At 38.0% G+C, this 25,401-nt stretch overlaps 2 protein-coding genes across 2 annotated transcripts; one reads left to right on the top strand and one right to left on the bottom strand.

Annotated features, from left to right (window-relative positions):
* The first annotated feature begins 4,726 nt into the window (after positions 1–4,726).
* LOC126828063 (uncharacterized) lies at positions 4,727–7,242 on the top strand. The gene is made up of 3 exons (XM_050557643.1): positions 4,727–4,915; positions 6,799–6,892; positions 7,229–7,242. Exons 1-3 carry the CDS (start codon positions 4,727–4,729, stop codon positions 7,240–7,242), a joined length of 297 nt encoding a protein of 98 aa, XP_050413600.1.
* Positions 7,243–19,923: 12,681 nt separating this feature from the next.
* On the bottom strand, positions 19,924–21,192 carry LOC126828243 (uncharacterized). Its single transcript, XM_050557907.2, has 2 exons — positions 21,097–21,192; positions 19,924–20,687 (listed from the first exon to the last, which is right to left on the bottom strand). The coding sequence occupies exons 1-2, from the start codon at positions 21,164–21,166 to the stop codon at positions 19,924–19,926; spliced, it is 834 nt and encodes a 277-aa protein (XP_050413864.2). The 5' UTR covers positions 21,167–21,192.
* Between the last annotated feature and the right edge of the window lie 4,209 nt (positions 21,193–25,401).

Here is a 25,401-nt window from a genome sequence, read left to right as displayed (position 1 = left end):
TTAAACTGGTATGAAATTATTATTATTCTGCAGTGGATGCAATTAATTTAGACACGCGGTAAATAAAGCTTGAATTTTGACTACGAAATCAGCAAAATAAACTATTCAGATGACATACGCTTCTACTAATTGCTTTTCTGATCGGTATGCATTACGTTAATAAAACTTTGTTGAACGAATTGTAATGTCATATGAATTATAGTATAGGTAAAATTAATCAATTTATTATTATTATTATTATGGATTTATATAGCGCGACTTCCACAATACTGTGCTCCAGTGCGCTTTACAATATAGATATAAAAGCAAATATGAAAGTAGAAAAAAACCCCAACATAAATACAAGAAGGATATACAGGTAAGGTACAAAATGCAATAGGAAAGACACATACATTTAAAATTCTTAAAACATCATCATGTGGACATGTGTAAAGAATATAAAAGAATATTAAAATAAAAGTAAGATAATTAGTAAAACACAGGAAAGATAAAAAACTAAAAAAAAAACTATCACAGCTATAATTTATATTGTAACATCGTTTGGTGTAAATACAATGAAATTATTGAAATGCTTCATTAAAAAGATGCGTTTTGAGACGTGTTTTAAATGTAGACAAGGACGGTGAATTACGAACACTTAGGGGTAAACTGTTCCATAAGTAAGGACCCTGGAAGGCAAAGATCGTTCACCATAGCTCACAAGTCGAACAGGTCTTTTAATTAAGAGATTACCAGAGGATGACGGCAAAGTACGACTCGGAGAATATAATTCTAATAGGTTGCACAAATAAGAAGGTGCCATGTGATTAAGACATTTATAAGTTAATAAAAGTATTTTAAAACGGATTCTAAAACGAACAGGGAGCCAGTGTAAATGGTATAAAACAGGAGTAATGTGGTCATTAAAATTGGTTCTACTTATGAGTCTGGCAGCACTATTCTGCACCTTTTGGAGTTTATCTATCAATCTGTTGGGGAGGCCAATTAAAAGAGAATTACAGTTATCAAGTCTAGAAGTGACCATAGAATGAATTAAAATCTTTGTAGCTTCCGCCGAAATATTTTTACGAATACGACTGATGTTTCTGATGTGGAAATAACATGATTTACAAATATTATTAACTTGTTGTTCCATGGACATCTTAAAATCAAATACGACACCTATATTGCGCGCAGAAAGAGAAGGAGACACATTATATTCAGCTATTCTAATTTCCTTATTGAACGAATCATTAAGTTTTGATAGCAGACTATCGGATCCCAAAAGCAAATACTCGGTTTTGTCAGCGTTCAGTTTCAGAAAGTTAGTGGACATCCATGTATGAATTTCTCCTATGCATAATTCGACCTGGGCCTTGGTAATAGCTGCACCAGTTGACGGTTTAAATGATAAGTATAACTGTGTGTCGTCAGCGTAGAGATGGAATTCAAGACCATGTTTCCTTACTAGATCGCCCAAAGGGGAAGTGTACAAACTAAACCTTATGGGTCCTAAAACTGACCCTTGCGGAACTCCATACTCAAGAGTAGTTACATTGGACGAGCAGCCATTGACCGTGATACACTGCTGACGCCCTGTTAAGTAAGACCTAAGCAGTTCAAGAGCACTATCTACAATACCAAAACGTGAAGACAGGCGTTTCAAGAGAATGCTATGATCCACAGTGTCAAACGCTGCCGACAAGTCCAACAGTATAAGGATAACACATTTCTGAGAGTCGATGGAGAGCATGATGTCATTATATACCCGAAGTAAAGCAGTTTCTGTACTACGGTACCTCCTGTAGGCGCTCTGAAATGACTCTAACAGATTATTATCACCAACATGTGCAGTTATTTGCTTAGCTATACACTTTTCTATTATTTTCGAAACAAAACTTAGATTAGAGACAGGTCTAAATGACTTTAGATCGTTAGGGTTTAGGTTAGGCTTTTTTATAATTGGAGTAATGTTAGCAGCCTTAAAAATTAACGGAAAGTTTGATTCGTTTATAGCTGAGTTTACTAGGTGGTGAATAATAGGGTTTAGTTCAGTCTGGCATTCTTTAAGTAGCCAAGTAGGTAGCGGATCAAGCGAACAGGATTTTGTAGCTGACGATTTGATGATCTCAGAAACATGTTCTTCACTTACAGGTTCAAAACTACTAAACGTAGGTGGTGTGACTTGGTTTTCCGGGCAAAAGCTATTATTTACATCGGCACTTCAGAGTATGAAAGCTGTATTCATTCTCTCAATGAACAATTCGTTGGTTTTGCTATATCGGCCGATTGCCAAAAGAAAAGAGTCTTTTTGGTCGAAATTTAAAAGAATCCACGAAGAAATGTAGCCAATTTCGATTCTTTCGGTGGGAAAATTACTAATCGAAGTCGAAATCAATAGGGATCCTCTCTTGATATTGGATTTGACCTTCACACTAAAATTGAGAAGAATCCATAAATACTGTAGGATGTTGTCAAGCACAGTTCTCAACGTTCGGTGCCGTTTCTAAAGAATATCGGATCTTCACCAAAACAGATAGGCATTACTACGCCCCCATATAATAAATCTGAAAAATAGACGGAAGTACAGGCTTGACGCAAAATGCGTCCACAACACACTTTAGGCGTATAAAAAGCGATTATTGATATGAGAATCAAATCCAGCATTGTGTTAATTTCTGAATTTTAACAATCTGATTCAAACTCAGATCCTATTTCGTTTCGTTTTTTTATAGTTCAAAATTTCGTTTTATTTGTCTTTACAACACTAGGAACTGGTAGAATTGTTATATATAACAGGCGTTCTAGTTGATGTGAGGAATTAGCCAATGAAACGGTATATCACGGCGACATCTTGCGTGCTTTAAAAGGAACTGTGGGTAAACCCCTTGAAACATCAACGCTGATTGATTAATCAAAGTCTGACGTCATAGGGTCAAAAACCGCTCGTATGACCTCTGACGCGACCTCCCAGTGTATAAAAACACGAAACGAAAAATAGATCTGTATTTTAATCAGACTGGGATTTGAACTAAGCCTTCAGTCTCCATCGAAAATACTCATGTTTGGCATTTGGCCGTTTTCCCAAAACGAAACCACCAACTTGCTAATTCACAAGGTGGAAATGTAGTGGAACAATCGTACACACTGTCTTATCTATGCGATATACTCCTTTTCAGATAGTGCCAGAAGTGAATCGAACGAGTTTGTATTTGCTGTATGCGAACAAGGTGGGGATCTATCTGTACAATTATTGATGACTTCAAGAACTGCAAACGATGTCCTAGTAAATATGACATTTCCAGTATTCGAACCTACAATTGAAGAGGTTATTTCAACACGTTTATTACTTAATACCAGTATTTTTTTTTTTTTTCTTAAATACTTTTTTTAAGGAACTGTACGCACAAAGCCCTCATTACGGAACTTTTATCGCTTTACACAACTAAACAATCTCACAATGACAGAATTATCAACCCCCTATTCCATTATCACCATATATTTCATTCATTCATTCCTTCGTATTCCATTATATTCTTTTCGCTACTACAGTGCCGACAGACTTGAATATATTATCGCGCTAATTGGGGTAAACGTTATAACTAATTGTATATATGGACAGTATTAAGCTACTCTTCATTAGCAAATACTATATAAATTAAATTCCTTTCTGTAATTAATAGAACCAGGGTACAATTCCTAAATATGGAAGTTTGACAATGGCATTACCAGAAAATGTACTGATGACGGGAGTAACAATGGGATCCAATGGAGCCGCAGTATTATCCGACTACCCAATAACAGTAACATCTGTCTGGAGACATGGTAAAAATATTGAAACAATGTTATTATTACCACGTGAAAGTCTTGGTATGGATTATAATATAGCATCATGGCCACCAGGAGATGGTTTCTCTCTAATAGGTAAAGCATCTTCTTCTGAGATATCACAGTTTCCTCCCTTGTACCGTTTTTTTTATATTTTTCTTATAAGATTGTTTTAAATGAGTCGTCGCCATAACGCCCGTATTCTTAATATAGACTTGGTTATAAAAAGACAAAATACTGGGATAGTTAAAGATATAATGTCATGGTGTTGTCAGTAGCATTAAAAAAAATGGCAGTAACCCTTTAAATATTAGATTGTAGAACACGCGTGTCCAATCCTATGAATCCATCAAACAATTACACTTGCCGGTCCCGGATGCAAGGGTGGGGAGTGGTCATGATCCCTCTGCTATCTATTGGCGACAGTTACGTGTGCCCGGAGGATTAACACTGATCATACTAGCATCTTAGTTAAATCTGTATAATCTTGCAAGAATTCCTAAGCACTATAAGAATGTGACCAATGCTTCTCGGAAAATGCACAAATAAACATCCATATATTCTCAGGCATCGCAGTTGCTCGGAAAGACTGGGCCGCCTTTCCACCAACATTATGTGTCCATCCCAGGCCCGTAACTAAGGGGGGGGGGCTTAAAAAACAAAATAGATATACATCGTCCGTGAACCGTCAATTTTACAGCACCCCTGAGAGCACTTCCCGCCTCCCTCGTTGCTATGAGCTAGTTACGGCCCTGATCCATCCCTGCGCCTAAGCACAAATTGTTCTACAGCAATTTGTCAGCTATGTAAATTCAAACAAACGCAAAATAATGTAAGGTACGAGTCGGTTAGTGCGTTACATTCTTTAAATTATGAAGATTTAAACGACAAACACTGTATTAACACTTTACTTTCAGGTATGACAGGGACAGAAAATCAAACTGTTATTTTATTAGTTGTACCAACTGGGGCTTTAATAGAGTTTGATGGCCAAAATTATACGGAAACTAAGCTGATTTATATGTCGTTGAATAAATACGAGACAATTCAACTTCAGAGTAAAGATGATCTTACAGGGACTTACATAATTTCTTCCCATCCAATTGCTGTTATATCCGGTACTGGGGCACCACATCCCAACACAGATACGAGAATCAGGGCGTCACCAACTTTACAAAGAGAGGAAGCTTTTTTCACAGTTGAGATGATTCCGCCAAAGGAAACTTGGGGCAAGAAATTTGTTTGCATTCCTCTTCCTAATATAACGACTTCATACAGAGCCATAGGTGAGTTTTAAAATATGTTATAGTGTTCAGTCAATCTAAATAAAATATAGATCTATATTTCGTTTCGTTTTTTATACTTTCGATGACCCACACTACATGTAGATCTAACAAGTTATAGTAGGAGTTCACGTTCTATGACATCAGGTACCAAGGAGGCGACATTTGATCCGATTACGTCAGTCATTCGATTAACCAATTAGCGACCGCCATGTATTTTTTTTATCTACTTTTGCTTTGTTTTGATTTCTATTGCCGCTAATGTCTGCCCACAGTTCCGCTCAAAAAAGGTCAAACGCTCGATTCAACAGACCATTTGATTGGCTGACCCCTCATTTCAAGCAGAACTCGAGTTAAATAACAACGCTTCCAGATCCAAGTGTAGTAAAGACAAGTAAAATCGAAATTTTGAACTATAAAAACGAAACGAAATTGGATCTGTGTTTTAATCAGATCGAGTGTTCAGTACAAACGTTGAAACAAAAAACTCGTCAGTTGCCTGCACTAGGAACCAACTTTGTTACAGCCCACCGTACATCCGCAACAGACATGGTTACATCCCTTGCGTTATATCGTTTAACATTTGGCTACACTGTGACGTTATATCTACGACAAAAGAGAACATTTGTTAGTAGGTTCATATAGCTGACCCTTTGTTGTCTTGCCATTTGGGTTAATTTTGACAAAAGACGCATTGGTGCTTCATCATCAACTGTGTATAATCTGTGCCTTTATTAAATGGATTATCAACAATGTTACTTCAATAGAAATAGTTAATGAAGCGGGGGGGGGGGGGTAAAATTGTGGACGTATTTGCCAGCTGTAGTGGCAAAGGTAATTGTCATTACTGTTTTATATTTATATGGATCACTGAATACTATGGTCATTATTGAAGGTGAACACTCGCTTCTCTTTTATTTATATATTTGTAAATTTTAGGTGGATCACCGAATACTGAGATAGTTATTGAAGGTGATATAACTGAGAATATAACTATTCAAAAAGTTGGTGATTTTGTAACCAAAACATTGCAAACACCTGTTTATATAAGCACGTCACACCCGGTTCTGTTAGTTCTATATTATTCATCACAAGTATTGCAAGGTAAGATCAATCAGAAATACAAGAAGGCTTTTATTTAAAATAAAAATAAATTCAACTTGGATCTCGTTTTACATATATTAATGGAAATCAATTATGTACTATTTAAATTTACTAAAAGCTTATCAAAAACCATGAATAAATGAAAAGGACTCGAATCAATGTTATGTCAGCTAGGATGCTATTACTTTAGTTAAGTTTGAGAATTTTTGTTTTTGTAGATAACAGCACGGTGTCGCCACCCCCTTCCTCCATGTTGGTAGTTCCCCCTGTAGAACAGTGGCTAAGATTCTACAAGTGGCAAACCCCTAAGATTCCTGAATACTTTCATTACATTTTCATCATCGCAAATACCAATTTCACAAATACCTTCATCTTAGACTTTCAACCTTTGGTATCTAATTGGACTCCTGTGCAACAGTCTGGTGTTTCTGCCACACATATTTTAGTCAAAGAAGATATACATACTATAAGCAATACAAACCCCGAGGTTCAGTTCGGTGTCTCAGCATTTGGCATTAATAACAACGGGATTACTTATGCTCATCCCGCTGGCATGAACTTGGCCCAGCTTTACTCAGCATGTACCATATCCCACAATTTGAACGACGATGGTGACGATAATGATTGTGATGGCCGTGTAGATGAGGAAGTCGACGATGGGTCTGATAACGATGGCGACGGTCGAATTGATGAAGATTGTTTTACAGTTTTCATTCCTGGCCTACCACCTAGTTCTCCAACACCGACATTGCCCGAAGTATCATCAAATGCAAATGACTCGGATATCTCATACCGGCTTAGACAAATTCGTCTAGTAACTGTGTTATTGTCTATGTTCTTGGGACCAATAATATGTGGCCTTATCTTTACAGCACTATTTCTTCTTTTTCACCGTATTCAATTAATTTCGACATCAAAATCGCTCAACCATGTTCAGGATATGCACACTTTCCGTAATAGTTTGCGTGGAGTTCAAACAAACGATATACCTCCCTCAGTTCGTGTCCAAACCCAAAAAATTAAACACATTACAGTGCAAACTGTGTGACATTGAATTATACAATCCGAAGTTCGTATACTCCACTATTACTTGTCGACATTTCGTTTTTCCATGCACGATCAGTCTTTAATAAGACCGTTGCTTAAGTATAGGTAGCACAGACGTAACAAAATACAAACACTTTGAACACGAACTGAAATACTACAAATATGTCTTCAATTCAGATTGCCAATGTCTTATATATATCAGTTTCTAACACCGTTCAATTAAAGATAAATTATGTAAGATTTAGATAAAGAGCTGGCCATTCTTGCTATACTAGCTCAAATATAGATAATGTAAAATGAATATATAGAAAATTTCATTCAAATTACTTCACTGTTAGTTAGTTATCAAGATGAGTGCATTGTGGTACGAAGGGCGCTGCTATGTTCGAGACTTAGCCTCGCTTTACCATTTTTAAATTAAATTTTTAAATGGCGTACCGTTCTAATTTAGTTGAAATCTCGGGTATCCGGTGAAATCGAGGGTTGATTATGGTCTTGTTTTGTTAATAAATGTCTAATTAACAGTTTATATACATTTCACGCCCGAAGAAAGACCTGCAATAGGCAGATTTAGCCCTAGCTTATAAACCTAGAACGATAAATCTATTTGAACTTTGGGGTATATTCTGTGCTCGGAATAACTTGCGGTCTGAAAGTCGGGGCGGCTTTGAATATATACAGGAGAATTTGCGGTTATTCTTCTGAAAGTTTTTCTTGAAACCTGTAACGGGTTATTCTTCTAGGGTGGGTTTTTATTTTCGATAAGTAAACATCATATAAAGTTTTTCTTACAGGAATTTTGGTATATTCTCATTTCACGTAAACATGGAGGGTTTGTAAGCAAGATAAAGTACTCGACTGCGGTTATGCTAGGAAAGAAAGTCTTTCTTTCTTTCCCCAGCATAACCTCAGTCTCGTGCGGTATCCTACTCGTGCTTTATCCTATGCTTTCTTGATCTCGAAGTGTAACTCTAAATGGTTGATTCTATGTGATGCTCTATAATTTCGATCGATGTATCACACATCACAAAAGTCTTAAATATATTTACATCATTATTTATCCCACGAAAACAAATCGGCAATTTTCTCTCGAGATCAATACCAGATATAAGAGACGACAAGCAAACCACAAATAATGATCTTATTGGGCGACTGGAAATAGTTAAACAGTCAATTAATGATCACGTACCATGGATAATTTGTCTGAAGCTGGGAAAAACAGAGTCGTGTGGTTGATCATTGTTAATATATGATTGGTCAGTTTGAAGTAGTTATTACACCTCTAGCTGACATGATGAGAAACACGTTACTGATGGTCACCGAATGATCTATTGAATTGTCTTCTAGGATACAATGAAAACAAATTCACCTACTGTTGTGTATTTATTGAATGCTGTGATATCAAATTAATCACACGGATGGGGTTTTACGTACCATCCGAAGGACTAGACACAGTTGATCCAGGTCGTCAGTCCTGCACCACTGGGAAAGGGAAACCGCACTGGGAAATTTCAAGGAACTTCCTGGGCCATCACCGGTAGCGCACCCGAGACCGCCAGATTAGCGAACCAGTTTAATACTCTTTGAACCACCGCGGTTCCCAAAATTACTCAAATACACCGAGAAGTGTAATAATAATATATCTGGCAAGTGAAAATGTAAATCAAAGTGCTAGAATTGGAATGGAAATTTCCCAAAATAAATTTTACAGTAGTATAAGTATCACAATGATTGTTGATTTGATTCATTATTGTGGTTTTGTTTTCATTAGATATTACAAAATACAAAGTTCACATTTCCGATATATGAACACTTGGAATATGAAAATTGTGGGGTGGGGAATCCTAGGGTCTAGCGCGTGGCTCGAAGTGGGGTTGCATGCCTAACCACCTGACTTTTTTATCCGGGTCTTTCAACTAAAACCAAACTAAACGAAAAGAGAACAGAGAGATCAATCTGGATTCCAATCTGTTATCTGCGCGAACCAAGGCGGCAATCGTCGTTATTAATCTAAATCATGGAATCATTTCCCATGTGTGGTAATACAAAACATCCCTGTGGTCATTTCTCAACACGTTAGACAAGCTTGTTTGTGATTGATTCATCAATAATGTATCTCAATTGATTGTCAACACTACCAATCTAATGCTGGCCTTACAATGTACATCATTAAATCATTTATTCCTCAGCTTGTTATTACGGAGACTTGGATGCCCAGTATAAGATATATTAAACTCAGATTGAAGAGTAATTTATCTACACGTTCCATCCCCACATCTCACAATTACTTTTTCTTTTAATGTTAAGTTGGAAAACTACGTCGCACCCAGGATAGGTGGTAATGTTAGGTCAATCTTCCGCCGCGACCGCAACACAGTTCTGATCTTTGAGGGTCACATTTTGCAAAAGATGGAGAGAGAACAAATTAATAAGGGGCCGTTATCCAGGATGTTAAGGCCCGGCATGCATCAATGTCAAAAGGAGTCGATATCTTTTGGATATAAACATACATTTTAAATTTCATCGGATGACATTGTGACTTCTAGAGGGTCCACAACCAGGGGTCATAATACAGGAGGTTACGGTGCACGAATATCGACAGGAACCGGGATCGTTGGGTTATATTCTAAGTTTTATCAAAATCGGATAAAAATTGCAACCTCTAGAGGGCCTACACCCTTGGTATTATGCGTGAATATCGAAACGAAACGGGATCTGCAGGTTATACAGGTACATTTCTAGTTTCATCAAAATCGGATAAAACTTGGGACATCTAGAGCGTTCACAAGCTAAGAACGTGACTTTTCATACAATCAGGATCCATAATCTATGAAGTTACGGTCTGATACATGCCAATAGGAACGCAGCTCTGTTGGACATAACCTATATTCCACGTTTCGTCAAAATCGAATAAAAACTGTGACCCGTGAACAAACAAATGCACAGGGGTGACGGGAATTGACGTCCACATAAAAATGTGGGCATATAAAAAAAATCAAATTATGTTTTGTGATTTGAATTTCTTATATAAAATATCAAGATTTGAATCTCGTCTTTTTACTTTGTAGACAGGCTACAAAATAGACCTAGTCCGTAATAAGAAAAGCAATCGTGGGATAGAACTGAGGCAGATCGAACTTTAGTTCATGATGTGAACGGTTTTAAATATATTACCGCCTGATGGGTACAGATAAATGGCTTGACTGCTGGGTCCATACATGATACTAGATTGGTTTTTAGACGAATTGGTCAGATCACACAATCTCTTTATCTTATTTACATTGACCGACTCCCGCGTTTAAGATGAGACGGTTATTACAATTGAATTGGGATAACAGTTCTTATCCTTAAGTTGAGACTTTCCGGGTTTATATTTCAGTGAAACCTTTCCAAGGATAATTGGTTAGGATAATCTTAGGACAATTAATCAATAGGGTTAGCCCAGCATGAGGTTATATAGAATCGTGCAATAATTTTACTTATCTCTTGCAGGCTGTTATCAGAGAGAAGTCGACTTAAATGTTTAATGTTTGCTGCGTTCCGCAAAATGTGGCTGCGGGTACAATCCAGAGATTCGTGTAGCTTTCGGTTTTATAATCTACTTACAATTGACGAAATGAGAACACTACACTGTATTTCTTTGCGACAGGGTTGTCATATGATGCTGTAAGTGATGCATTTGTTCTTTATCACATTTCTTAATGACAGGACCGAATTTGTACAGGCAACATATTTGAAACTGTGGGTTTAATGGTGACGAATGGTTTGAAAAGGGTCATGGTAGTTCGTTGTCCCAACAATCACTGTTTGACATACAAGTAGTAGCAGAATTACGTGTCCATAGAATTCTTTTGAGGTAATTAGTATAAATTATTTCGACCTCCCCAGCTTCGTGAAATCCCCATATCTCTGAACCGTACGATAAGAATGTACCTATGTATCAAATACAGAGAAGGTCCCAGAGTCAGATGCTACATCAAATATGCCACCTCCCAATAACAAAAGCGAACAACAGAGCCGACCATGGTCAAAGGCAAAGAGAACAATAGTTGCGGTTGTCAATGAAGAAGACAACTGACTCAGGCAAAGAGTTAATCCCATGATCACTGGACAAGAGATAATCAACCACGATAAGCGTAAGTGCAGTGTAGGTAAATGGGAAGAGGTATTGTAAACAAGCCAATACCTTAAAATAACAAATCACAATCTCTCAATTCAGCGCGAATGGGCTGCGGTCTCATTTGATAGAAATCAAACAATATGTCTATGAAAACAACCCAGATATACTGTGAATACAAGAGACAAGGCTAACTCCAAAAAACATTGATATCAGACATGTCGAGATATGATCCACCGGGTAAAAGGAAAGGGGGGGGGGGCTTGCCATTTATGCCAAAGACTACTTCCCTTTCAACAGATTAATAGTAAGTCAAACAAAGTAGAATTATTGGGAATCAACATTGTCATCGGGAATAATCAGTCTCTAAGTAAAATCAATATATATAACCCGCCAGGTAATAAAACAAAAAATAAATGACAACGATAGGAGTGAAGTAAGAGGGGGTCACGGTTAGACGGGCCCGGCATCTAAACACTAAACTACATAGGGGATTTATACCAAACTGGCAGGATAGTGGAGTAAGGGGGAGTCACGATCAGACGGACTTGGCATCTAAACACTATTCCACCAAAAACAGACACCAAACCTACAGAGTGGGATAGTGGAGTAAGGGGAGGTCACGATAAGACGGGCCTGGCACCTAAACCCCACAAAGATGACATCTACCAAACTAGCAGGATAGTGGAGTTAGGGGGAGTTACGGTCAGACGAACTCGGCACCTAAACACTATTCCGCAAATAAAACTGATACCAAACCCAGAGAGTGGGATAGTGGAGTAAGGGGAGGCCACGATAAGACGGGCCTGGCACCTAAACACTAAAACGATGACATCTACCAATCCAGAAGCAGACGAGATCATCTACCAAACGATATGTTTTATATTAAATAGAGGGAAGAACTTCCCACTTAACCAAATCCATGGCCTAAGGCCAAATGGAAAGATTGCAAAATCATATTCTAAAAAACAGGAATCAGCTTCGGCTCTCCTATGTCTTGTCTGCGATATCACTTATGTGGAAGCAGACGTTAAACACCAAGAACGAACGAACGAACAACGATAGGATTTTCAAACAAATTCCGGGAGACAACTTAATGTGGGGACTTCAATTGCCATCACACGACATGGGGCTCAGCGGCACAGACGAAAACGAACTGTACGAGTACATACTCAATGAAAATAATAATGAGCCAACTTTTGTTGGAAAACAAAGTAAGAAAGGGGTCCATATAGATCTGACATTTGTCTTGACCATAAATGTGCTCGCCAACACAGAAAGCACAAAATGTCAAGCTATATGGAAAAGGCGAATTGGGAATTATATAAAAACTCGTGCAATAGATGGGACCCAGGGTCAATAAGGCATGATAACATAGATATTGTTTTCAAACAATCCCACTAAGGCAATAATCAACGCAGCAGAACAATCCATCCCCCGAACCAAAAAGAGATAGAGAGAGAGAGAGAGAGAGAGAGAGAGAGAGAGAAATGGGGTTTAATGTTCACTCAACACAAACCAAGTCATTTCGGGACTAACTTATGGTTGAATTTTATTTCATTAAGTTGTTTGCGCGTAGGGGTCTTTAGCAGTGGGAGGACGCGGAGAAAACCCACGAGGTTGGACAGGCGACCATACTCCTCGTCACGTACAACCGGGGAATCGAAACCATGTCAGTTTACTCAATGACAGACCTTATGATACATCGCGCCCGGCTAACCATTGCCCCCCCCCCCCCTCCCGGCAACAAAGAAACAATAAGAGTCCCCAAAATCTTGGCGGTCAGACCAGATACAAACACTAGTCAACATCCGCAAATTGGCCCTACTAAAATACAAACGCAGGCCGAACGAAAGAAACTAGATCTGGCTCTTCGAGGCAAAACTGTCTGAAATCAAACAGGCTAAGAAAGAAAACTAGCAAAACTTCTGCAGTTATCTCAATGATCGTACGGAACATGATATCGGGTATCACTGGAAAGAAGGTAAAATAAAATATACCTTTACTCACTTATAAAAATGAAACTGCCTTAAACAATACGAACAAGGCAAATTTACTAGGTCAGCACAATGAAGCTTTTAGGGTAAACAAAAATAAGTTCTTAAAAAACACGAGCAAAATAGGGAGGATAGGGAGGACGATATAGATTTCAATAGCCCCCCCCCCCTCTCACTATAGATGAGCTGAAAATAGCATTGTGGGCCGAAGGAGACAGTGCAGAAGGGCTAGACTGTGTGGAATACACAATGCTTAAAAATCTACCCGAGAAAGCACTGGCGTTAGTCCTAGGAATATTTAATCTCTCATGGTCCCAAGGCAAGCATCGAAGGACATAGGTAAAATCAAAAAATCACTGCAATATACTCTAGAACAAGATTCCAAGTGGGCAAATGACTGCGATTTCAAAATATCAAGAGGGGGAGACGGTAGCATTACTGTTTCATTCGACTGATATCAATAGGAAAATTGATGTAAATCTGAATGGCACAAAAGTTGAATTCAGAGCAGAGGCCAAACTCCTTGACATAAGGTTCGACCCAAGACTACCTTTGAAGCCCCATATCGACGGCATAGTAATTCGCACACCCAAAACCCTCAACATGATGAAATACATCAGACACTCAGCGGGGAGCTGACAGGTGCACTCTAATACTAATAATATACAGATCACTCATCCGCTCGGTTATTGACTATGGACGTGATAGTCAACAAAGCAGGCTAGACAAAATGCAAAGCAAAGCCATGCGACTGACAATAGGGACCAAAACAGTTGCCTTCTTACTCGAAATGGGAGAGCTTCCGCTTGATACCCTAAGCAAAGCTGAAAATCAGGAAACGGCTACCAGAACATTGTTCTGTGTACACCGTAGAACTGATTGCCATTAAAACTGCACGGTAATGGCTAGCTATGCAAACACAACAGAAACCGTAATCCTGTCCGACTCCCAGAGTAGCAACAAATCTGTAGAATCAAACTCCTCCAAAAGCAGGTAGGACATAATTTCACGAAGTTAAGGAACCTAAATCAAAAGATTAAAATCAGTGGGAGGGAGGTGATCCTTGCATGTATCCCTCCCCACGTCAATATTTTCGGCAACGAACAAGCCAACAAACTAGCAAAGGAGGGCCGGGGTTGTCACTAAATGAACTGGACAATTTAGAATACAGCAGTCAGGAATTTGCAAGCATAGCAAAAGAGAAGATCAAAATTGCATGCAAATCCTACTTAAAAGAAAAAAAAATAAATCGCTATCAAATAGATAGATCAACTAGATAGCCATCTTGTAGACACACATGTTCCTGGAGCAATGGCCCGAGAAATTCCTTTTCTGGCAATTGCTGGATTGACTTCTGATACTTGAGCTTTTGAAGTAGTGTGTATATTCTTCCCGTCCAAACAAATCTATCCCAAATACAGCAACAGGACAGCCCATCGTTTAATCTTGGGTCTTCCCTAACCCTAAAACTTTGGACAGTGGTTTAAGGTATTAAAAACGGCGAAAGTATTGTTCGTCTCCAAACAGTATTGTTTACATTGTATTCGTTTTGATAGCCTCGTTTGTTACGTAACGTTATGTAAAACGAAGAAAGCAGGGGACTATTAAAATGGGTTGGTTCGTCCGTCTGTCTGTCTGACTTTTTGAGCAACAATAACTCTCTTTCTAATTGAGCTAGAATGTTCAAACTTGGTGTAGGTGTTTATTAGGTCAATGCCTTGGTGGAGTTCGAAGATGAGCATTTTCTGCTTAGGGTTAGCAATTAGATTGGTTGATGCTTTGGGACACGATAACTTTAGTTCTAATTAAGTGAGAGTGATGAAACTTGGTGTATAGTTTCATTACGAATACCTTGACGAAGTTCGATAATGAGCATTTTCTGCTCAGGGTAAGCAGGGTGACAAGCAATGTGATTGGTCGTGACTTTGGAACACAATAACTCTCATTCTAATTGAGTTAGAATGTTCACACTTGGCGTAGGTGTCAACGTGAATTCCTTGATGGACTGCGGCACTACGGGGTACTGATTGTGACTTATCGCCGAGGCCTTGCTTGGACTTCCCGTTGTTGGATCAATTATTTCAATCATCAATTAACTGACTCTGGAACACCGTTATGTTGTTACTAAGTGTATATAATTAAATACATACAGCAAACTACAAAGTTATGATAGTACTTTTCGAGTTATTAAAATATCCACGGTCTGAGGTTAATATCCTTTCTAACTCAAACCTAACGACTTAAACGTGGCAAGAGCCACATACTTCTTGATAGTTCTACATAATGTTCGCGCTAGGATGATGTGTTCACCCTAGCCTCTAAGCCGAGGAGGCTGTAGGTATGTTCCCCTTGATCTCCGAATGATTGTCTGAGGGTGAATCAAACCCGCTCTTTCGTATATAGAAAATGTAATGCGTCATCTATTATGGCGGGACAATTACCATTTTTGGGTAAGTGTTTCATATAGGCACCGTTTAACGTCAACATCATTTTATTTAATTGGACTAATCCGTGCACGAGATGACTGGACGATAGTACCCTACTTTCCAGAAATAGATCCTGACATAAATGTCTGTGACTTAGTCTAAGATAGTAGCAGAGTAATGCAAGCTACTTCATTACCCTAGTTTTCGTCAGACCATGTAGGTAAAGATTTCTATATTAAACAGAACACTTTTCTCAGACCTAAAATAACACTATAGTGTTATAAAAGTGAGGGCACTTGGTGTATAGCTTTAGTATATCAATACCTTGACTAAGTTCGATAATGAACATTTTTTGCTGAGGGTAATCAGAGTGATAATCAATTTCATTGCTCGAGTCTTTCGAACACAATAACTCTCCTTCTATTTGAGGTAGAATGTTCAAACTTGGCGTAGGTGTCTATTAGGTGAATGTTTAAACTTGATGTAGATGTTCATTAGGTGAATGTCTTGACTGAGTTCAGTGATTAACATTTCAAGCTGAAGCTAAGCAGAGCTAATCGATTTCATTTGTCGATGGTTTGGGACAAGATAATCTTGATTCTATCTGATAGAGAGTGATGAAACTTAGTGAAAAAAATAAATGTGCGATTAATTAATATGTGTCATCTATTTATTTTGCAATTTCGGCGGGGGACATCAGCCTCACTGTTGGCTTGTTAACAATTCTGATCGACGCTTATCGGCATATGACAAATATTTACCTAGTTTATACAAGTATTTTATATTACTGGTACTCGATAACTGAAAGAATTTACAAACGTCAGGTCTAGTGTAATAATACGGCTTGATAAACTTAATGCGTGTATCCTCAAATGGCGGGAAAATTAAGACATGGTGAAATTCATCTTCCAGTTCCACAAGCCGATAAAAAATACATAATTGTTGATCACGTGACACTTTAGTATATCGACCAGTTTCTATATATAATTTATGGGCTGATAAGCCTATACGAGTTAAATGTTTTAATAATATAGGCTTTATAGGTTTTAAAAGATAGGGTTGAAGTGTAAAATTTGAAACAACATGTTGATAATAGATTCGTTTAGGAGACTGGTAAATATTGCCATAACAAAATTGTTTAAAGATATCAAATATTCTCTGTTTAAAGATGAACACTGAATGTTTGTCAACATTTTGCCACCTATACCCCAATCCTAAACAATCTAATTCCTTTTTAAGGTTACAAATCCAGTTATCATTATTATTGAACATGTCAGTTAAACAACATCTAAGTAAGTCATTTTCCGTAGAAAAAAAGTTTAATACAATATTTAAAAATTTTAATTTTCCTTGAGATACGTAAAGGATATCTAGCCAATTCAAATACTAGCATGTCATGATTCGTGGATTGTTTAACACCTAACATTAAATTTAGATAATAAAAATGTAGTTTATCAATATCAGGTGCTTTGTGAAAACCCCCAGATTTCAGCACCATAATTTAGTATACTACCAACATAAGTATCAAAGGCGTACAATGAAGTTTTAACATTAAAATAATTATCCCTACAAGTTTTAACTGAAAACAAGGCCTTTCTTCCTTGTAATGCTACATTGTACGGTGTAGTTAAGAATTCACACCTACTAATCGATTGTAATCAGTTAAAGAACGAACGTCAATTAATGATTGACAAACTGATAAGGAGAGGGAGAGAGAAATGGGGTTTAACGTCCATTCGACACAAACTAGGTCATTTCGGGACTAACATGGTTTAATTTTATTTTAATAATTCGCTTGCGCGTAGGGGTCTTTAGCAGTGGGAGAAAACCGGAGGACCCGGAGAAAACCCACGAGGTTGGACAGGCGACTCTACTCCTTGTCACGTACAACCAAGAAATCGAAACCACTCTAGTTGACTCAATGACAGACTTTATGGTACAGCGCGCACGTGCTAACCATTCAGCCACCCACCCCCCCCCCCCCGATAGGGAGAGGTAAAACATTTTGTCTCAATTATCTCCTTTCCCCACCCACATACGATAGGTATTGGACCGCTCAGCTTATCTGGGATTTCATTGAGACTGTATAGGTATGATAATCGCATACAAAGACCTAAGCAGGGTGGAGCACAAAAATGACCCGAGAGGGTAACGCAAACCACCTTGCGTATCTTTTATCATACTGTATTATATATATTATTCTTAAATTATGATAGATTACACTTTAAATGGTGTATTGTAATTGCATATGCAGTTTAAAATAAAGATTATTGTCCAATTTATATATATATATATATATATATATATATATACGATCAACCGTACGAACATACATCTAGATTGCCCCCCCCCCTCCCTCCCCAGAAGCCATATTAGACGAAACCAAAACCCTTTAAGACCAGATATTCTCTTTTTTCTCTCTCCTTTCTTGCAGGTGCTGGATTCTTCCCTCCGAGAACCAATAACAAACTACCACCATACCGGACAGTAAGAAGTAAGAATGGACCAGACCCTACACTCACCAACAAGCCCCACGGAGGATTTGCACCACCCTGCCATTCAACCGGACCAGGCCGACTTTTATAAATATATAAATGTCTCGCCCCGTCATTTCTTTTCTGTAGATATAAATATTTAATTATCCATTTAATCCCTTTTCCGCTAATCACATTGTAAATAATCACACTATGTATATGTAAAATGTAATTGTCTGCGATATCACCCCGGTGGAAGCGGACGTTAAATAAAGCTATCTCACACGCACACACTGGGACCCGATGCCAGTCAAATCTACAAACCTTAGCCTCGGCAGATCACAGCACTGATGGCAACACGGACCAGACTGTGCACAAACCCCATTTTAGTACCCGGAACAATTCCTTTAGATGAAATTTTACCTTGGACGCCACCCTGAAAAAGGATAGTATAGTTCGCGTTGTACGCATGCACGACAATGAAATGAAATGAAATGGGGTTGAACGTCCTACTGTTCTGCTCCTATGTTGGGCTAATGTAGACGGGCATACGCCATACAGTGTGCTATGAGGGACATTACGGCCTACTCTTATATCGAATTCCAATTGTCAAGGGATCATTTACGTGCACGCCAATGTGGACATGGGGATTCGGTTTTTCGTACCAATCGAACGACTAGACAGCTGTTCTTGTCAGGCCCTCCGTCCTGCATCACTGACAAGGGGGAACCACGCCGGAAAATCTGGATGAACTTTCTCGGCCAATGCAGGAATCGAACACCCGACCCCCAGGCTAGCGAGCCAGCGTCTTACCCACTTAGCCACGTTACCAGTCTCATTGATTGTGAAATTGTGAGACCACCGCCGGTCTAACTGAATTTTTCCATTTTTTAAATAGGTTTGTTAAGATGAAATATAAAGCACAATTTGTTGACCAGAATGAAGATTGGGAAATTGTATTTAGTTACACCCGGAGTGAGATCGACACTTTAACTCAAGATTTTAAATTACAATTTTCAATTCTATATTTACAAATGCTACTGAAAACTTGTTTGGGAACCTTTTTTTTAATTAAATGATTAAGGTGACAGAAATGAGGGAGATAACTCTAGGGATTTGCTGTGTCCCTCTCTAATCATATCATATCATAATCTATTATATATACGACCTTCATTTATCAACAAATTTTATAGTTCCTCTGTGTAGACGGGCAGTTATATTATACATTGCATCTTACAATATATGATAGATTTAAACTGTGGAAACACTGGTATGTGTCTTATCCATCATTGCCAAGACTACTGTAACAGCCTGTTCGGTTCCAAAAAATAGTACTTATGTTAACGATTACTAGGCCAAAAAAGAAAAATTTAAACTTTTATCAACGTGCGTTAATTGTGTTCGAGCTCATTTAAATTATTACGTATAACCAACCAGGCATGTGGTTTTAGCATCATGTAATCACAGACAGCAAGCTAAACATGTCCCCTGAATAGAAAACAAACATTATACTGCATATTAGATGCAAAAGCGACAGTTTAGAAGAAATATCAAAAACATGTAATCAAGGACATCAAGCCAAACAGAAAACTAATATTATACTGTATATTAGATGAAAAAAGCGACAGTTTAGACAAAATATCACGAACATTAGTATAAATTTATTTCTTAATATAATGGTGGTTCAGCTCCCAGGGAAAACGTAAAATTTTTGAAATAAGAATAATTGTCTTTCCTGGCAGCCCATATAGGTTCACCTCCTCCAAAAAATGTCGAGAAGAACAGACCATTGATTTCTAATTCATCAGTGACCCTCCACATAATGTCTTCAGCAATATAAGCTAGACTCCCATTTAGCCAGATTTTAGCAAAGCCATCATGGAAACCGACAGTATTCAAATGGACATGCTCTGTTACGGTAGTCCAAACTCCACGAGGGTATCGAAACATTCCTCTACCCAAAGACGTGCCTTTCAAGGGAAAGCAAATTACATCGACGCGATCACAGAATCCTTGGCCTTGATCTGGGATGTACGTGTAAATCTCTCCATAACCATCTGCTCTCCACATTAATCGAGCACTGAAACACGTATTAGAGTGACGACCTCCCGAACAGATCCCCAAACCACCCCCAAACATCCCTGGTAGCTTTCCACCCATCGCAAAATCAAAGTTCGGCTCAAAATAAATATCGTAGGTTAATGTAAGAGCTAATTGTGGTTGCGTGGGTTCGCTATAGAACTGGAGACCTTTGGAATAGTGATCCTGGGAGTACGTTCCATTCTTGTAAAATACTCTGATAACGTTTTGACCAGACCCCGCTGGATCTTTGACACAGGATAGAGAACCGTTGGTAAATAGTCCGGGTGTCGCTGGGTTGAAAAACTTCAGTGGGTTATCTACAGGAAAGTCATTGTTCTTCCATAATATAACTACAATAAAACAACAGAGGTAGATTGATTAAGCTCTCAGTGGATTGGGTTGGTTGATGGGTACTCGGTTCATTGAATCGAAGACATTAAGCACCGGGTGAATGCTGTCCAAGTAATTTGTTGGGCACTAAAAGGGTACTGAGATGAATGGAAGTAGAGGACGTCAATGAACGTGATTAAGGTTACCCGTTGTGTGTTGAGGTTATTAAATGTGTGTGACGGCGCTGAGGTCACTGACTTGGAATTGGGGCCATTCGTTTGGTACTGCGATCATTTCGTCAGTTGTTAAGGCGTGAAGTGGAAGATAAGTGATGTTTAATAGCAGTGAGTCACGCGGGGCAGGGGCGGATCAACAGAATGAAATGTTATGATATACGGCTGTCAGATACTTTCTAGATGTTAATCTCACCTGATTCATCTTTTGACTGAACAACCCCAATCGCCACGCAAATAAATATCGCTGTTACATATCTTGCCATCTGTAAAATATTATTAGTCAATTCCAGAACATAATCCAGTTTTAAAACGTCTGTTGGAGCTGAAAAACAAACATTACGGATATGAATAATCGTGTGCCAGAATATGCTTACTATTTTCAGAATACCTGATCACACGTGTATTGTCAGTATACGTAGCAAATGTCTTCGTTGGGTTTGGCGCACCAATTTTACCACCCACTGAAGTCCAGAAGACATTATTGTTAATATCAGTTTGGATATTATCTGATCTTTCATAAATAAATGTATGAGGGCTTCATTCAACAGTTTCTCGAAGTCTTTGTATGTATTATTTTGGACGTCCGTAGCTGTTCTATATTATTAGATCTGTCTGCGCGATGCAGTGAGCAGTATTTTATAGTAAATCTCTTCAAAATGTAGAGAGTCAGTGTGTAAATGTTGTACTGACACTAATACTACTTTATTACATTACAACGTACACTACCGACTGTGACGTTACTGAAACATACAAATTGCCAAACTAGAACAATTTAGGACGAGCATTAAATGGTAATCCAAAGCACAATGCCTAATAATATAAGTCTATTATTGCCCGTAATTTGCCTGTTTCATATTACTTACCCTGTTCTTCTATCTATATGATCTCGAGTTCTTATATATTTAATAGTAACAGATGTCATGTTCTCATAATATATTTTATCTTTGGTTTGTGGACCAAGGACTATAAATCGCAATGTCGCTCGTGCCCTTAAACTACTAAGAAGGCGGCCGTTCATCGTTTTGTTTATGAATATTGTATTGGTATATCCCCATATGACAAAAATGTTGTTAAAGAAACACAAACATGTATAACCAATAACGTCGGAATTACACATGACCAAACAATGAATAGACAGCGCAACACCTTTTAGTTTATGTTAGAAAGGCACATATTCAGTTCAAATTTTGATAGCCATATTTCTAAAAGATCTTAAACGTTCATTCACTCTTATCGACCTTGAAATTGTCCCACATTGATTGATAACGTATACTTTTACTCTTATGCTGGCTATTAAACAGACAATTTGTTACATTCTTTTAAGTATAAAGTTTGCCATAATCGTGAAATAAACATGAAGAAAACGGATTCAAAGATTAGATGCGACGTTTTAGCGATGGGTAATTTGTGACGTGTTTTGTCTACAGTACATTGTATATATTATGTTTGAATTTTAATGCAACAAGGCGAAACACTGAAATATTGAATCATATTGAAAATATTTAATTACACTTAACTTTTCATAACTCTCGGAGTATGCACATTCAGGTCGATTTCGTTAAGAATAGGTTGAAATGTAAACGCCCTTCGTGTCGAAATTTGTTAAAAGTTTATATCCCAGCTACGTTCGTGCGGTCTAGGGCGGTGGTAGTTCAGTCTCACTTTCGGATAAGACAGCTTTTACCAGCTTGCGACTGGAAATCGTAATAAAGTTCTTCCACTAATCGGGGGCGTAGATGGCCGAATGGTTAGCGCTGTATCATAAGGTCTGTCATTGAGTCAGCTGGCGTGATTGTGATTCCCCGATTGTACGTGACAAAGAATAGGGTCGCCTGTCCATCCTCGTGGGTTTCTCCGGGCGCTCTTGTTTCTTCCCACTGCTAGACCCCTACTCGCAAGCGAATTGTTGAAATACATTTCAACCATATGTTACTCCCGAAATTACGTAGTTTGTGTCGAGTGGACGTTAACCCCATTTCTCCCTCTCCCTCCCTTCCACAAATCGTGTGTTTCTTGACCTCTCAAGACTATAATTGTCAAGGATTGTTCATGACAGCTGCGTGAGACAGTTGTTAACTGGTAGTGCAAATGGACTTCTGGGCGACTATAAATGATTTTGACGAATCGTGCGACTTGTTGAGCAACCTAAAATACTGTTCTTGCAAGGCAGGATAATCACATTGTATGCGATATCACTATTGTAAAACATCGACTAGTCACCAGTTATTTTTCACCGTAAGACAACTCACAATTTGTACCACGACAATCGAACGAACGTTGAGGGCCTATCTGAGAGCAGCTGCTACCAGTTTGGTTGCAGGCACGTTTCTCAACATAATCGAAATCCTCCCCAATACCGAATGTTTTTATGCGACTATCAAGATCATCAAGTGTAATCGTCCGTAACTTGACTTTTTTCCCAGTGTCATTGTGGCTCCTTGACTGAGCCTACTTTTTATGTCAATAAACAACGGTATTAAAGAAGGCAAGTCGCTAATTAACTTAATATCATCAAGTCTTCGAAATTGCAAACACAACGTATTGGTCTGTTTAAATCAACATTGATCTTGTTATCTTACCGATGGGCTTTTGATATCCAATGTTTATGACAAAATGAACATTTTAAAATTGGCACACGAACAACATGCCAGAATGCTTGTAATGAAGCGACTCGATAAACGAGGCTAAACATACGCAACAGGAGAATACTACAGGTGTAGACTGAAATAACTAGACGCCAAAGACTGCCATTCAAGTTGGACTCTGGACGTATTTCGCCGTACATAACTGATCAGAAATTACAAACGTTACATACATAATTAATTAGGCATTTATAAATGGATAGGGGAGACTTTGCTTATTTTCGTAGGAATGATACTTTCAATTGAGACCATCTTATTAAAATGCATCCGTATGTTCCTTTGTATTTTATGTTGTATTCTGTCTGATTTATTCCATAAATAGATGAATCGAAGAGCTGTGAATCATCAACAAAGTAGTAATGCTCAATAGAGAGGGACCTGATTCGAGACGATGTTGAAGTTAACTGGTCACTATTAGAATCCGCGATTCAAGGCCGTCTCTGTATCATGTATTTAGATCTGTACGCAGTTATATCTTCACTATGCTTCCAGGAAACAAAGAAGAAGAATGGCTATATTTAACATTGTAGTCTTGGTGTACAGAACGGCACACGGATTATATATACACTCATTGTTCTTAAATTGAACCCATATACTACATGTGTACATGTTTTCTATTAGTTAACGATATACTATGTAACCATAGACAGTGGTAACTATAGCCTATTAAAACCACAGTGTTACTATGTAAATATGTATAAATATACTATACTGTCCATCTTATACAATGACATTATTTATGAATAGTCCCAAGACGGAAGAAAAGTACTTTAAAATGTTATTAAACCAGTGTTGAAATCAGTTTTTGTCGGCATACTGTTTATCTTTTCATCGTTTACCGTGAAACAAAGTAGTGCAGCTTTACGGTTGTGCTAATATTTCTGGAGATATATATATATATAAATAAAGGTAAAAAATGCCTAAAGAAAGTATATACTATTGTTTAATTGTCTACATGTTTCGCCTGAGCTTGTCAAGACATACAATAACAATAACGTGACGTCATGGAAGAATAAACATACAATAATATAATAATAATAAGTAGATAATATATAATATATGTTTAAACTTGAAATGTATGCTTATAACCCAAAGATCTCGGTTCCTTTCGATATTCGTGCATATCGGAACGTAACTTCCTGAGTTATGGCCCCTGATTGTACGAAAAATCGTGTTTTTAGCTTGTGGAACCTATAGAGGTCATAATTTTTATCCGATTTAAAAAAAAAAACGTATTATTATATCACCGTTACACCCTAAGGACGACTGAGCGCGAATTTCGTGAAAATGGGCCCAAAACTGACAGACAAAACGGCCGCCCTTCGTTCTCAAATAGCGTAAAAATATGGTATATCAAGGTTGTGGACCCTATTATAGGTCACAATTTTTATCCGATTTTGTTGAAACTTGAAATGTAAGTTTATAACCCAAAGAGTTCGGTTCCTTTCGAGATTCGCGCATATCTGACCGTAGCTTCCTGAATTATGGCCCCTGATTGTACGCAAAATCGCGTTTTTAGCTTGTGGACCCTATAGAGGTCATAATTTTTATCCGATTAAGGAAAAAGTATTATTATATCACCGTTATACCCTAAGGACGACTGAGTTCGAATTTCGTGAAAATCGGCCCAAAACTGACAGACAAAATGGCCGCCCTTCGTTCTCAAATAGCGTAAAAATATGGTATATCAAGGTTGTGGATTCTATAGAGGTCACATTTTTATCCGATTTTGTTGAAACTTGAAATGTAAGTTTATAACCCAAACATCTCGGTTCCTTTCGATATTCGCGCATATCGGACCGTAACTTCCTGAATTATGGCCCCTGATTGTACGAAAAATCGCGTATTTAGCTTGT

The sequence above is a fragment of the Patella vulgata genome, chromosome 7 (assembly GCF_932274485.2).
Source record: "Patella vulgata chromosome 7, xgPatVulg1.2, whole genome shotgun sequence".
Taxonomy (NCBI): domain Eukaryota; kingdom Metazoa; phylum Mollusca; class Gastropoda; family Patellidae; genus Patella; species Patella vulgata.
Note: the sequence above shows the minus strand (reverse complement) of the source record. Positions and strands in the feature narration are given on the sequence as shown.

Excerpts from the sequence above, each read along its gene's own strand:
- LOC126828243 (XM_050557907.2), bottom strand. The coding sequence starts at position 21,166 with ATGGCAAGATATGTAACAGCGATATTTATTTGCGTGGCGATTGGGGTT. Across the intron at positions 20,688-21,096 it reads TCAGTCAAAAGATGAATCAG|TTATATTATGGAAGAACAAT; the intron begins GTGAGATTAACA and ends GTTTTATTGTAG.
- LOC126828063 (XM_050557643.1), top strand. The coding sequence starts at position 4,727 with ATGACAGGGACAGAAAATCAAACTGTTATTTTATTAGTTGTACCAACT. Across the intron at positions 4,916-6,798 it reads TTTCTTCCCATCCAATTGCT|GACGATGGTGACGATAATGA; the intron begins GTTATATCCGGT and ends CACAATTTGAAC.